The sequence below is a fragment of the Apodemus sylvaticus genome, chromosome 12, assembly GCF_947179515.1.
Source record: "Apodemus sylvaticus chromosome 12, mApoSyl1.1, whole genome shotgun sequence".
NCBI lineage: Eukaryota > Metazoa > Chordata > Mammalia > Rodentia > Muridae > Apodemus > Apodemus sylvaticus.
In genome coordinates this window covers 2,355,951-2,371,539 of record NC_067483.1, presented here as the reverse complement: position 1 = coordinate 2,371,539, position 15,589 = coordinate 2,355,951, and the positions used below count along the sequence as shown (strand labels likewise).

At 40.7% G+C, this 15,589-nt stretch overlaps 2 protein-coding genes across 16 annotated transcripts in view; both read left to right on the top strand.

The window, feature by feature from the left end:
• The first annotated feature begins 550 nt into the window (after positions 1-550).
• The window catches only part of LOC127697253 (ubiquitin-conjugating enzyme E2 pex4-like), a 71,271-nt gene continuing 56,232 nt past the window's right edge, over positions 551-15,589 (top strand). For 3 of the 12 annotated variants that reach the window (XM_052200261.1, XM_052200258.1, XM_052200255.1), the window contains exons 1-3: positions 552-706; positions 852-968; positions 14,832-14,920. In XM_052200261.1, the coding sequence (XP_052056221.1) occupies positions 14,884-14,920 (37 nt within the window). In that variant the 5' untranslated portion in view covers positions 552-706; positions 852-968; positions 14,832-14,883. Of the gene's footprint in view, positions 707-851; positions 969-14,831; positions 14,921-15,589 lie in introns of all 12 variants that reach the window. The other 9 variants (XM_052200266.1, XM_052200263.1, XM_052200265.1 and 6 more) reach the window with 5 other exon arrangements.
• LOC127697254 (uncharacterized) overlaps positions 3,190-15,589 on the top strand; it is a 309,028-nt gene continuing 296,628 nt past the window's right edge. For 2 of the 4 annotated variants that reach the window (XR_007980431.1, XM_052200268.1), the window contains exon 1: positions 3,192-3,533. Coding sequence is in view for 3 of the 4 variants with exons in the window: in XM_052200268.1 (XP_052056228.1) it covers positions 3,523-3,533 (11 nt within the window). In the remaining variant the exon portion in view is untranslated. Of the gene's footprint in view, positions 3,534-15,589 lie in introns of all 4 variants that reach the window. The other 2 variants (XM_052200269.1, XM_052200270.1) reach the window with 2 other exon arrangements.

Below are 15,589 nucleotides of genomic sequence, written 5' to 3'. Positions count from 1 at the left end.
GCTAGGAGCTCTGTCAGTTACTCCTGAAATTAAGCTGTTTCTATATTTTCAGTTGTGGGTCCAGAGAACCATGCTGCTTTTTAGGGATAGGGATGGAATATTGAAGTAGAATTTATGAAGGAGGGAGAATGAGAGCGATTTTATTTGAGTATCTCCTGTTTTTTTCTGGGGGGAAACACCTCAGGTTTGCAAAGTCAGTTTTGAAAACAGTACTGATTGTTTAAGTGATTGCAAACACTTTCAAGTCTCTAAGGTGGAGGAAAGAAAGTGTTGAACTTTGGGAAAGGAGTTGGTTGGGAGAGGAGTTTGAATATTCCAACTGTAAAGACTATTGTAATAACAATGGAGTCTCAGGTCTGATATCACAGAGGCCTCCTTTGCCAGCCAGCAATTTACCACCGAGGCTATGTCACCCCCAACTCTGGAGAAGGACCTTGACTGGGTCTCTTTGCTCTCTGTGCTAGCAGCTCCCATTCACTGTGTCTACTGAAAGTGTCAGCTCTCACACAGCAGGCGGGTCACAGGCAGGATGGGGGCGGGGCACGCTAGAGGGATGTGGGGGAGGCGAGGAGCGTGGCGGAGCCACAGTGAAGCCGCAGGTTGAGCTGACAAAGGAGCTAGGGGTGCGGCTCGGTGCCCCTCGGAGGCCTGCGGACCTGCTACCTTCTCAGGCCTTCCTCCTGGCTGCGGTGCTGCCGAGGCCCAGGTGCGGTGTTTTGCGGGGGCGACCCCTGGTCCGGGAGCAGGGGGGTCGGGAATGGCGCTGACCCTGGAGACCTCGATCCCCAGCTCCGCTCTTTGCAGCTCAGGCTGCAGAATTGTGTAACCTGTGACCTCCGGTTCCCCCTCAGCCGCGCCTGCACGGCCATCCCGGCCCTGCCACCCGCGCTGCGTGGTTCGCTGACTTGTGTGCCCACGGATCTGCTTCTGAGTCCCGCCGCCAACTACGCCTCCTTCCTCCAGTGCAGGTCAGTCCTGGCCATTCATTCCATGTTAGTTCTGTGCTTGGTCGCTCCTCAGGCTTTTGCAGATCTTGGCAGGGCTCCCTCCCTCTCCTTCCCCAGTCTCCCCTCACCCCAGATGCAGTTCTCCAGGTTGCTGTTCCTCACATAACAGTAAGAATGATGTTTTTAAAAAGAACTTGGATTGAACTATTTGTGCTCAAATCCTCCAAAAGCCCTGGGTTACACAAAGAATTGAATCTAAGCTGCTTCTCCCTGCCACTAGGGCAGCTTCCAACCTAACCTCAGCCTTACCCCATGACTCTCACTCTCACTATTGGGCTTTAGGATGCTACCCTGGCAGATGTACAGGGCACCATTTCTGGCTGGTGGCAGTTGTTCTTGACTTCTATTGCTGTTCTTTACTTGAGAGAACTTCTCCTGGTTCCTAAAAGAGAAGCAAGTCTCCCTCTTTTTGTCATTTGACTCTTTTGTTTAGCATTAAACATTATTTTCTCTTTCTCATCCCTATTTATTATTAGATACACTTTACACTTGTTAATTATTCCTATTAGAATTTTTGGCTCTCTCTTCCTAATTACAGGGTAAAGATCTCATTAGATTTATTCATAATTTTATCCCTAGTACTTAGAACTGTGTCTGGCACCTGATAGGCTCTTTGTAAAAATTGCTAACTAAATGAATGCTGTAGATGATTCGAACACTTGACATCTTCAGTTCAGATCCTGCCTGCTCCCGTTGACTGACTGCATGGCCATGGACCGGTTAGTGACTTCTGGGGCTTCATTTTATTCAGCTGTGTGTGATGACTATAGTATTACCTACTCTGTAGCCCTACAGTGAGTAATTGAGTTAACCCATGTTAAAGAACAGAGGCCTGAGTTTCCCATGCTTTGTGTAGAGATCAGAGTTCTGAGGTCAATGTCTTCCAGTTGTCTCTACCTTAATTTCTCACTGAACCTGGAGCTTGTATTTCAGCTGGACTGGCAGACTCCCAGGACCTGTCTCTTGTGAGACAAAGAGTTGGAGTTAGAAAGAAATGTGCAGCCCTGCACCAGATTTTATGTGCATAAGGATTTGAACTTAGGTCCTCATGCTTGCAGAACAGGTACTTCAGGAAACCCTGGCTTTTCCCAAGTAGCCTATATATCAGGCTGGTTTCCAAGTCAAGTGATCTGGCTACTTACTTCTGTCTCCACAGTGCTGGAATAAACGGTGTGTTACCATTGCCTGTCTTCTGACAACATTTTTTATTGTTGTCATAAGACAAAATAGAATTCGTTTTTATATTTTGTTTTTTTTGGAGTGAAATTTTGCTGCCTATCAGAATTTATCTGACTTTTTAAGTAGTTTCTCTGTATGTCTAGAATTAAATAAAGTTCTGAGAATGAGAAAGCCACCAGAGTAGCTTTCCTAAGTTTTGCTTTGACGTTGGAAATAGGATTGTGGTGATGAAATAACTTACTGGGGCTTCTTGCTTCCAGACAGGAAATCTTGAAGATCTAAGGGAAGTCTGTTTTTTGAAGTGTTCAGGAACGAGAGGTGTTTTATTATCTTTAGTGTGATGTTTTCTACCATTTTTGTACGAGGAGTTTTTCTTGTGTTGTATTTTGGTTCTTAAGTTGGAAAGTAAAGCAACCTAGTAATATTCTACATTCCTACCTTTGCTCTCTTTTCTTAATGTGTTGTTTTTCTCTTTATTGTTTATGAAAATGAAACCATATCTTTGTAATAATAAAAACTTTGAGATGATGCATCAAATTATTCTAATAAACTTATGATTGTGCCTATGTCAATTATATTTCCATAGTACTAGATATTTTTACTTAGCATTTGTCCTGGGCAAAATGGCTTTTTGTAATTCCTTTTATATCTCAGTCTCAACCTTTTTTTTTTTAAGATTTATTTATTTTATGTGTATGAGTACACTCTAACTGTCTTCAGACACACCAGAAGAGAGCATCAGATCTCATTACAGATGGTTGTGAGCCACCATGTGGTTGCTAGGAATTGAACTCAGGACCTCTGGAAGAGCAGTCAGTGCTCTTAACCGCTGAGCCATCTCTCCAGCCCTCTCAATCTCAACTTTAATTCAGGATTCTAAGCCTTGTGTCTGTCAGTTAAAAATAAACATGAAACACTACTTGTCTTTTTAACATTTGTTCCAAAATTTAATAATTGGTATATTGCTATGTATGGACTATTTCCACGACTCTTTGCTAAGTGGTTTCCCTTTTGATATTGAGAAGCAGCATATAAATTTGGCACACTCAGCAAGAAACAGATTTGTAGAGATAATAATGGTACTTGGTTGGGTTACATGGTAGGAAAGGAACTGGGATTTTCACTTACTTCCCTTTCATTCATAACCCATGTCCTAACTCTTTTGTGGGCTACATTTTAAAGGAACAGAGTTTTTCATTTTTGCCATACATTTGTAAGTGTTTTTTCCTCCAAATCACTGGCAGTTTTTCATTATTTCTGCCTAAGACAATGTCTGTTTCCTGGAAGCTATACTCATGGGTGTTTACAGGATGCTGGAATTTGGACTCCAGGCGTCATGATTGCACAGTAAGTTCTTTTAACCTGGGGACCATAGGTCTAGTCCCCAGAACAGTAGTTTATAAAGAGTTTAATATAGATTTATACATGGAGATTAGGGAGGAGAAACACATGCAAGCATGATAGGCATGAGATAAGGAGAGGTAGATGTGGGGAAGCGAGCTATGTAAACCAAAGACTGGGAGTCTGGGCCAACAAGATATGATGTGAAAAAACCTTTAATTAGTTAATTAATTAATGATTACATTAATTTATTCTGTGTTCGTATGTGTGTGTTAGTGTGCATTTTGGAGGCCAGAGGATAGTGACTGGGCAGGTTATCGTCCTACCACATGGGTTCTGGTGATCGAACATGGATCCTCATGTTTACTAACAAGTGCTTTAATCCCCTTTAAAATTACATTTATTATTTGTGTATGTTGGGGTGGGCAGGAGTTGTATATGTGGATGTTGTAGAAATTATTTAATCCCAACTCAGGTTTTTACCCTGCCTTTGACCACTTAGTTCTCAGAGAAAATATACACACAACCTTTCTATGTACAATTAACCTTAATCAGCACAAGAGCTGGGTAGATTGTGCACCTCTCGCTGTTGTCTATTTCCCACTACAAACCCTATGATAGAATGTGCCATGTTTCATTTGGACGGCTCTTATTTACAGGTAGACAACCCACGTGGTTTTTATTTTACAACTCACCTAACCCATGGTGTCTTCCCCCTTGTGGTTCTTCTCTGATGCTGGAAGTCCTGGAATGCTAAACCCTGCCTGCATGGGTTTCTTCTGCCCAGCTATTGACTGTTGTCATCTCTATTCACCAATCAGAAATAATTTGGAGGCAAGGTCACATAGCCTCACTTGGATCTACCTGTGCACTTTCTTGTCTCTGGGACAATACATAGCAACAGACCAAACCTCAACAATGGAGGTCTGAGGTATTGAACTGGTTATATCAGACTTGGCTGCAAGAACCTTTACCTTATTGAGCTCTCTTACTGCAGCGGATAAAGATCCTTTTACAGGTTAGTTTGGTCCTGTGGCCCTGCACATGTGAGCTTGCAGGAGACCAGAGAACAACCTTGGATGTCATTCTTCAGGTGCCATCCACTGTTTTTTGTAAAACAGGATTTTTGATTGACTTTGAATTGGACAGGTAGGCTCAGATGGCTGGCTAGGAAGGACATGGAGTCTCTTTCTCCCTGGCACAAGTGTGTGCCACCAAACCAGGTTTTATTATTGTTGTTATTATTATTATTGTAATTGGCTTCTTATGTTTGGACTGAGTATCTGACTTAAGGCTTTCCATGAGAGCAGGAGGACAAAAAATGTCTGTGATTGATATGTGTGTTGTATATGATTGTACTTGAGCCTAGTATAAAAGGGAACCAGAATGTTGCTTTCTGACTTAGTCTTGCTTGATCACACTCAAGATTTAACAGAAATTTCTTGAAGGGTTAGTTATACAACAAGGGTTGTATAATTCTCTAAACTCCATCATTCTTACATCTGAGATTACTAAGAATATACTTTGTTTCATTTTTCCCTTTTAGGCACAGTCTGAATTATGTAGCCAAAATGGGGAATAAATTACTAATACTAAAATTATTAAGTGTTCTTAAATTTATTAGGGCACAGGCTAGGCTGCTGAAAAAGACTGTGAATGCAGTGCAAACAATATTGAGACTTTTGCTTGTTGTAGTCCCAACGTAGGCAGCTAATCCACAGACGGCAGCATTTCTCTGGCTATTCAGGACCACAGGCCATTCTTTAGGGATCACAGAAGAAAGTATTTGACTTACTGTGGAGAAATGGCATGATAATGCTCCTACCTTGCTAGCTGCAAGGCACCCTAGGATGGTTCTGTCACTCTCAGAATACTGAAATACAGAGGAGGTGCACTTCCTCAAGCAGAGGATCCTGGTGTTCTGCCAAGAAAGCTGCAGACCTGAGGAAGTGGCTTCATGCTCATTTTTTTTTTTTTCATGAGAAAGTAACGTTGTTTATAGCTTAATTAGACAACACATCTAACACATCTCAGAGTTGGACTGCTGACAAATTTCTCAGGCTGCAAGGAGGTTTGGGTCACTTTGAACCGAGATATGCTATTGCTAAGGAAACAGCAGCTGGTGAGAACTAGAAACTGGGAAAATCTTATTCTGCTTTGTCTTCAAAAAAAGTTGAAACTTTGACTAAACTGTGTATTGGCTGACTGGGCTCTGTACCCCCTGTGTCCAGGTTAATGTGAAACTCTCTTGGGACCTCAATGCACTAGACTGAATTAATTAAACCGTTTTGGCTTCTGACATGTAGTGCATGTAGCACCTGCCCAAGAGTTCTCTTGATTGGTAAATGAAAGACACACCACACACACACACCCCCACTAGATAATTTTGATATGTCTTAACTAAGCTCAAAAGCTGGATATTTGCAATCCTGCTGATGGGTAGCACACATTTCCCTCCAGTATCCCTGGTTTAATGCATTTTAAATCTCTGTTGTATCTTTGCTGCCTGTCATCTTCTGCGCTCTCTTCCCATAGGGTTGCATTCACTTTCCACCTACAGTGTAGGATGCTTTCCCTCTTTCAGCTCTTAAATCTGATCCTTCTCTTCCTCCCCCCTCTCTCCTTCCCTTGCACATGAAATTTAAGTCTGCCCCTGTCTTTCTGCCCAGCCCTTGGCTGTATTGCAACTCTTTATTACTCATTCGATCCAGGGGAGGTGGGCAGGGACCCTCAGATCTGGCATTGCAGCTTTTTTGGGAGCTGAAATAAGCATTAGAACCAATACCCAACATCAGATGTTAACATTTTACAAATGTGTTCTTTTTTTTTTTTTTTTGGATTTGGTTTTTTGACACAGGGTTTCTCTGTGTAGCCCTGGCTATCCTGGAACTCACTCTGTAGACCAGGCTGGCCTCGAATTCATAAATCCGCCTGCCTCTGCCTCCCAGAGTGCTGGGAAAATCCTCTATTCTTAACGGAAGTTTTGTTAATTCAATATCAAGAACACATTTGTAGAGCCGGGCGGTGGTGGCGCACGCCTATAATCCCAGCACTCTGGTAGGCAGAGGCAAGTGGATTTCTGAGTTCGAGGCCAGCCTGGTCTACAGAGTGAGTTCCAGGACAGCCAGGGCTATACAGAGAAACTCTGTCTCGAAAATTAAAAATAAATAAATAAATAAAAGATTAGAGGAATTTGATCCTCAGTACTAGGGAGGGTAAAAATAAAGAATATGGTAGGCATTTTGCCTATGGTATCTGTTCATATGTAGTCACAGGTGATTGTGAGCCCCTATAAAGGTACTAGATGCAAATCCTTTTTTTTTTTTTTTAAGCAATCATTCAGTACTCTAAATTGTGTAGCCAGTGGGACATTTCTCTAGCCCATGAAGGGATTTGTGTATTTGTGTGTGTGTGTTTGTGAGTGTGTTTGTGTGTATGTGTGTGTGTTGTTTTCTTTAAGTGTATAGAATGATAGTAGACTGTAGTTGGTTAGGTTCAACTCTGTTTCCTTTTTTTTTTTTTTTTTTTTTTTGGTTGTTTGAGACAGGGTTTCTCTGTGTAGCCCTGGCTGTCCTGGAACTCACTCTGTAGACCAGGCTGGCCTCAAACTCAGAAATCTACCTGCCTCTGCCTTCCAGAGTGCTGGGATTACAGGTGTGTACCACCACGGCCCTGCTCCTTGATGACTTTGAACTTAGAGTTTTCCCTGTCAAAATCTTCTGGGATTCATAGCCACTGTGTCTCAAGATCTCTAAGCCAAGTTCCAGGTCAGAGTTCATTCCAGATATAGTCAAGTTGACCACCAGGGATAGCTACTACATGGAATATAGTTGGTCTTACAATTGCTTCTTGCCAGGTACTTCAGTCCACTTCACAGATAAACTCAAGTGAGGTGGGGTTTAATTTCTGGAAAACTTGATTTGTTTACTTCTAGTTTGTTCTTATTTCTGAGATACTAACCCTTTATATAGAGATCAGAATATTTGGAAGATTTGTAGACTCCAGTCCTCATTCTTTTAGTATGGTGGTTGTTAAAAACATGGCTACTCTTCAGCCACTCCTCTGGAGTTGACAGATTGGTCTCAGAGTGGAAAGAATCCCATTTGGGGAGAAGTAGCAGATCTTTGTAAATTTTGTTCTCTGCTGATACTTGACTAATTTCCATTACTTGGGAGGTGTTTTTGATTGGGACAATTTTGTATAGAAAACAGTTTTAGTTTCTTGTGGGCTTTGCTTGGTGTTGTTTTTCTTCAATATTGACACCAAGCTCACAGTCTCTTGAAAGACAGGCAAGTACTGCACTCCTGATCCATATCTATAGTCTTAGCATCTGTCTCAGGATCAGACCTGTCTACCCTCCTCATTACACCATCAATAAGAATTTTCTCACTGGCTTTTCACAGCAGAAACCTTGGTGAGCATAGGTGCTCTTAAATGAGCAATCAAATGAATTACTATTTTTAATTTCTTATTTATTTATTTATTTATTTATTTATTTATTTATTTATTCAGAACGGATACTGTTTCTGTAGTCTAGCCTGGTCCTGAGCTCATTTTGCAAATGAAGCTATCCTTGAACTCCTGATTCTCCTCATTCTACCTCCCAGACACTGAAATTATAGGTGTAATACCCCATCCCTGGCTTTAAATTTGAAGATATATTTCATTATCTGTAGAGAAATGGCATGAGGAGATTGCTCCCAGTTTGCTGGTTTCCAGGCAACCTAGGGTCTTTGTCATTCTCAGCTGACCAAGACAGAGGAGACACTTCCTCACGCAGAGAACCGGATGTTCTCCCAAGCAAGCTGCAAACCTGAGGAAGTGACCTTCCTGCTCCCTTTCCCATGAGAAAGTAACTTTGCTTATAGTTTAATAGACATCATGCTTATAGTTTAATAGGCAGCAATGCAGCAAGCAGCAGGCGTGGCAGCTGGAGCAGAGAGCTCACATCTTCAGGCACAAAGTGTGAAGCAGAGAAAGCAGACTGAATATGGCAACAGTCTTTAACCTCTCAAAGCTGACCTCTGGGGACTCACTTCCTCCAGCAAGGCCGCATCTGTTAATCCCTTCCAAGGAGCACCACCAGCTAAGTGTCCAAATATCTGAGTCTGTGGTGACATTCTTATTCAGTTACATTAATGACTGTGACATACACATTAGCAGAATTCTCAAGTCATTTGCTTTTAAAAGTAGGTGTATACATTCAGAGTTTCTTGGAACCAGTAATTTTCTAATAGGAATTTCTCTGACTCTTAAGTGATAAAGTCTTCAGGACTGGCAAATAAGCTACTTAGGGAGAATTTAAGAGAAACATATGGCAGTTCTGGGCTTGTTATGAATACACCATTGAACACCCTCACACCTGCCTGGAGCAAATTTGAAAGCAAAACTCTTCTGTTTGCAGAATTAGTAATTTATTCTCAGGGCCTTTTCCATACATCCCTAAAACATTTAAATTTTCTTTTTTACTCCTATGACTTAGCTGACAACTTCCGTGTGTCTTTAGCTATATTTCATGTATATAATATGTCAATAATACAAATTTCAGAAAGAGAAACCAAATCAAAGGTTATTTCAAAAACTAAAGAGGCATGTGTGTGGATAAAATATGTTTTAAGTGTTAAAGATTCTTATAAATCTTATAAAAACTAATTTGACTTTGATAGGGTATTTAATGCTTTATATAATAATCTTTGATATAAGCATGCATAATTACCAAAAGCACTGTAAATATTGTATTAATTTATGAAATGTAATGCAGTGATAGTCTAAGTTGTGGCTAGAAAAATTTGACTTTGTGCCTCTTTTGATCTAATAATGAGCTTACTAGTTAGTCCCTAAGTCTGAAGCTAGAGACGTGTCAGCATTTGGTAATCCTGGTGTTGTATGGTACAGTTTAGTTCTGCCAGTGTTTTCTGTCCTCTTGCCCCTCTTCCCTTATCTGCCCTCATGGCTCTGCTCTTGTCTGCCTCTACCCAGTCTGCAGGTCCTCACCCCTCTGCCGTCTCCCAGTAAAGCTCCTTACACCTGACCTCTTGCATGTAGTAATTTCTCAAGAGCACATCTTGGCGTGGATGTGCAGTAATACCCCCTTGCTGTATTATATTTCAGCCTCATGTATTACATTTTTTATCATGATAATCAGTCCCTTGTGGTGTGTTCTTTTAATGAACTTCTTACGGGGTGCAGTTTGTATGGCAGATGTGTTATACTGTGTGTGTTTTCTTGAGTGGCTAGTATGACGTAGTTTAAGAGCCATTTTCTGTCAGTTGATGAAGGATGTTAGCATTCTGTCTGAACTCCACCCCATAGTTACCTGGCAATAGCCAGGTAGGCCTGACCCACTATAAAAGAGGCTGGTTGCCCCCTCTTTGCTCTCTTGCCCTCTTGGTCTCTTGCTCCTTCCTTGTTCTTTTCCTGCTTCCCTTTTTCCCTTCTCTCATTGCCTTCCCCCCCTCCCCCCTCTACGTGCCATGGCTGGCCTCTACATCTCTACTCTACTTCTCTACCGTTTCTTTCTCTGCCTCTACCACCCTCTTAACTCCCCTCCCCATGCCCTTAATAAACTCTATACTATACCATCATGTGGCTGGTCCTCAGGGGGAAGGGATGCCTTGGCATGGGCCCGCTGAGGCACCCCATTCTCCCATACCTCACCACATCACCATAGAACATATCCCCTCCTCTCTGTATCTTTCTACAAACGCTCCAAAGGGGATATTTTAGTAGATTGTTTAACTAATTAGTGGTAACAAGTAAGTGACTGTTAATTTGATTTATTGATGATTTATGCAAAGTGAATGTTAAGTGTTATTCAGGAGGGCATGGATTCATTCTCTATAGACCTCAGTCACCCAGTTGAAAGGTTGAAATGTGTTTAAATATGAGGCTTAACCTGTAGGGAGGAAGTTCTCTGGACAGATTGTACTGATAAAGCATCCTGAAAATAATGCATTTGACAAAATTTACTTGGCATTAATCTTTTGTCTTCCATTAATTGGACATTTGAATTTTCAAATTTCCCATTTCCCTTGATAAATATCAATGAAGAGTACATTATGATATCAAATTGCCATAATTTTTTCTACCCACCACGAGGCAGTGCTGTTGGAGGAAGCAATCTGAGAATGATGACTGGGACAATTGGTGTGTTTTAATGAATAAAGACAGTTACATGTCTAGATAATTATTTTCTTTTTAGTTTATGATATGGTTTCAGGTATGATGTGACTTTATATACCAACTCTGTATTTTCAGTGTTCATAAACTGTAACCCTTAAAGTTCATTTTACTGTCAAGAATTTTGTCCTGAGGAAGTAGATATTTTGCATAGAACAATTTGACATATTTTAGTTTATCTCAGCATTGCTGGTAATACTGAGAATTAGGAACATTGCACAAGTATCTAGTACATGGTGTCATCTGTATATAGTAAAACCTTTTTTTTTTTATGTCTCTAAATTTTGAAAAAACACAGTGAATGTATACTATTTTAATAATCTGTTAAAAACAAGTTGTTTGCAGTTTGGACAGCACATACCATTGTTGTCACCTATAGTTTTACATCAAAGACAAAATAATCAAAACAGTGAAGCCTAATTATTTTAGGGTTAAAAACTGAGACTGCACTTGTAAATCTGTTAGGGGTTTTAAGTAAATTGTGTGGCAGGAGCTGTAACTATTGTTTACTGTCTTGCCTTTTCTTGGTTGTGGCTGAGTCCAGAAGCTGGAGCAGCAGTTCTGCCACGCAGGAAGAGGGACACTGGCTGCAATAGTTAGTGCAGCACAGACTGTGCGTACATTTTACTTTTTTGGTGCCCAATTTTATCATGAATTTTTTAAGATTAAGTAAAAATTGTTTTAATCTTTGATTATTTATAGCCTGTATTATTAACCTTTCTGTTGCTGTAATAAAATACCATGACCAAGGGAATTTATGGAAGAAATTATTTTGGCTTGTGCCTCCAGAGGGATGAGACCATCATGGAAGGGAGCTGGGAGATCACATGTTAAGCCCCAAACATGAACAGAGAGAGTGAACTGGAATTGAGGCTAGTCTACATGCAAGTCTCAGAGCCTGCCTCTGGTAAGGTATAGCTGTAAAGTCACCACCAGGGTTCTGATATTTGAGCCTATGGGAGACATTCTCATTCAAACCACTATATTCCACACCCACGCTCCAAAGGCTAAGAGGCCATTATTATAATGCAAAGTGTATTTAATCCTATTTCAGAGGCTCCCATAATCTTCCACAGTCTCAATAAGACCCTGTGAATTCTAAATGTGTATTAATTTCAGCATGCAGTAGCATAGATATGCATTACTATTCCTAAAAGGAGGACTGGGGGCACAGTCAGAAAATGCTGGACCCAGCAAGACTGGTAAGGCTGCATGTAAACACCTAATCCCCAGATCAGCAGCTCCCAGCTGTGGGTCATGACCCATAATAGGGGGGGGTTTGCCTTAGAAAAAGAGGACTTTTATGCCCACCCCCACTTTTGGGACTGAGCTAAGTTTCTCATTGATAAAATAATTAAGAGTTTATAGTTTCAATGCTAAAATAGAAAGTAAAAAAATGGTTTTGAGGAACAAAACCAATTCCAACAGGGGGTACCTCTCTGTACTCACTGTAGATTCTTATTTATTCTTGTTTTATGGGTGTCACACTTGAGTAGTTAGGTTGCCTCCTTTCTTAGTTTTCCAAAGGAGTTTAATACATAGATCCTTCAGTTTGCCTTGTTTCTTTAGTTAGGAGTTTGAACCAATGCTGTAAGTGCAACGAAATCCATTTCTTCTAGTCTGTGTTATCTATCTTATTACTGTCCATCACGATAGTATTCCAGCTTTCTGTGGGAAGGGAAGTATTTCGAATAGTCTATCAGAGGAAATGGCTAGGAGGAAAAGCAGATCTCAGCAGCTCTCATTTCTGGGATTATGGCTGACTTCTTCCTTTTTAGCACACCTTTCAGGTTGTGTATAATTATACAGAGTGGAAATAAGAAAAATAGTATGTGTGATGAAGTTAATTTTTATACACCAAAGAAGATGTTGCTTGTTCTGTTTGTAGATCCTGGTGCCTTGGTTTCATTCAATGACAAAGAGAGGTGTGGTGTTATTTGTGCTCTCATGTCGCTAAAGCTCAGGAACATGCCAGGACATTTAGATTGAATTGTTATGTGAACATCACTGAATAGTCTTCACAGTCCTAGATGGTGTAGCCTATTCCTTAAGGTTATGTGATACATTATCTTGCTCCTAAGTCACAAAACTACACAGCGTATTTCTGTTCTGCATATTGGAGCCAACCGGAACAGATATTTTTATATTTAAAAATATCTGAACACAGAAAAGATACAAAAAGAACACAGTAGAAATGCTGAAAATCAAGCATACATAGGGTGCACTTCTATGAGTGGAGTTTAAAAACCTAAAGCCGTGGGTGAGTTGGTGAGTGAATGGTGTGTTACTTTGAGGACCTGGGCCATTATAACAAACTACTGTAGACTTTGTAAGCCCTCTGCACTTAGTTAGGTTTTTTAATTAGTTGTATTCTTTATTTACATTTCAAATGTTGTCCCCATTCCTGGTTCTGCTTTCCCCCAAAACTCCCTAACCCTTCCCTCCTCCCCCTGCTCACCAACCCACACACTCCCTCTTCCCTGTCCTGGCATTCCCCTATACTAGGGCATCTCGCCTTCTCAGGACCAAGGGCTCTTCTCCCTTTGGTGTCCAACAAGCCATCCTCAGCTACATATGCATCTGGATCCCTGGGTCCCTCCATGTGTACTCTTTGGTTGGTGGTTTAGTCCTGGGAGCTCTGGGAGTACTGGTTAGTTCTTTAGTAATTAATCAAGTTACTGAATCTTTGCATTTTATAAAACTTACTTTTAAATGTTTGAATCTTATACTTAGATTAATATATGGATACATTGTACAAGATTATTTGACTGTTGTCAAGACATTTTTCATTTAAAACCTTTTTCTGATTAAAAACTAATATAAGAGCTGAAGTCTAAACAATTGTGATCCTAGAAAGTCATCCATGGGTGTGACAAGATGGAGATGCCCATTTGCTTAGCACCGTCTCTCAAGCCCTTCTGAGGACTGCCTCCTCCTCAGGCACAAATGTGTCTGTAGTAGTTTTTCTGGTATCTCTCTTCTTCTTCTTTTTAATCATAGATTTATTTGTAAGCAGATAATTTACCATCAATATTTTGCTCCAACAATAAGGCCTTTGTTTTCTTGTCCTTCAGTTTCTTTTTTTTTCTTTTTCAACTATGTGTACATTAGATCATTTTATAAAAATTGCTTCATGTCAGTCTGTGGGACCACCGTGTTCTCATGGTCCATTGTCAAATGAAGCATTGTCTGAACAAGCTAGCTCTCACACACAGCCATTTGATGTTTAGATTGGTAGTGTATATAGCCACAGATCCTATATCCATAGGGTTTCTGATCACCAAAGACAGAATGTTTTAAACTGATGTATTTTAACTTACCATTACTGTGATTATTACGACATAGGTCTTTTATATATTATATGCATACATATGTATCTATAAATTTATTATATTTACTTGTATTTATATTGATAATCAATGTACTTATGTAAAGGAAACAGACTTACATGGTAGGCAGCATTGAGGGGGAATTTTAGAATGCCTTTGTCACATCTGTAGTTTAGTGGAGTATGTAAAATAAACAATGCCTACTGTGTGATGAACGCCAAAGAGCTAATCAATTCTGGATATTACTCCTGATTAGAACTCATGTAAGCTGTCCTATATTATAGTTACTTGGAAAGATGTGTAGAAGCCTAATGTTTTGAGTGGGTAAATTTGTGTTGTAACCTGTGAAATGTGTTCCTGGGGATAGTGCATCTAACCTCTGAACTTTCCAATCATTGTCTATGCAGTGAGAATTGCAATAATGCTTTTCTTTTGGATGATATGAAGATATAGGAATACCTTTTGTAAATTTATATGCAGTTTGCTAATTTACTAAGGTATTCTTGCCAAATGACCTAAATTAGAAGGAGAGTGATTTGGATCAAGTTCCCGAGCTCACTGTCTAGAGTCAGATTACATTTGTCCATTCTACTTGGAAGAGGTGTGTGTGTGGGGGGGAGGGGGCATCAAAGATGTGTGGTTTTAATCTTATTTTTGTTAGAGGCTATGATTACTCTAACCCCCATAGCTTCAATTAAAAAACTTGAAAATACTTCATTTTCTAGTCTAATTACTTGGCAGAAATTTAGAATAGCAAGAAACTAGTAACAACCAAACCTTTCCTTTGCACTTACAGATCAACAGAAGAGATTCTTGGGTCCTAGAGACCAAAGAAAGAATCAGCAGGAATGCCCAGGGTGAATGATGGATTGCAGAGCCTGGCTGGTAATTACTTTCACTGAGCTAAAACATTAACTTGATACATGGGAGCAAGGCCAGATGAAAATCGGGAGGTGTACCTCTTCCTCCCCATGGGATGCCCATACTTGCCTTGTGGAGGTAGTTGTTTCTTTGGTGGGAGAGTCCAGCTCAGCTTCCTTTCCCGAAGCTCAGCATGGATTTTCATCTACCACCCCGGTAGACAAGGAGTGGTACCCTTGTTTTGGCCATTGTAATGATAGGTGTTTAAGTCAGCCTGCTTTCTGAGATGGCAAGAACTCACAGTTTCTCAAGACTTTTCAGTAGGATAACCGATATTAACAGAGATTTTCTCCTCTTGGGGTTCAGCTTTTTTGTAATTTTTTTCCATAATGCGGGCTCTGGAACCCACATGTTTGATAAGCATGACACTCTCAAGCACACGTACACCACAGAACTTCACACATGACACTACAGAGCACACGTCTTCCCCCATCCTTACACACACACATCGCCATCTTCACTTCATAGATGGAAACACGCCTGAGCACATATAAAGGAGAGGCTGAGACAGGTGGGAAATCTGGGGTTTTACATGCACAGGCCAGAGAGAAGATGTATTCACAGCGCACGGCGGCTTTTGCGCATGCGCACGGCGGCTTTTGCGCATGCGCACGGCGGCTTTTGCGCATGCGC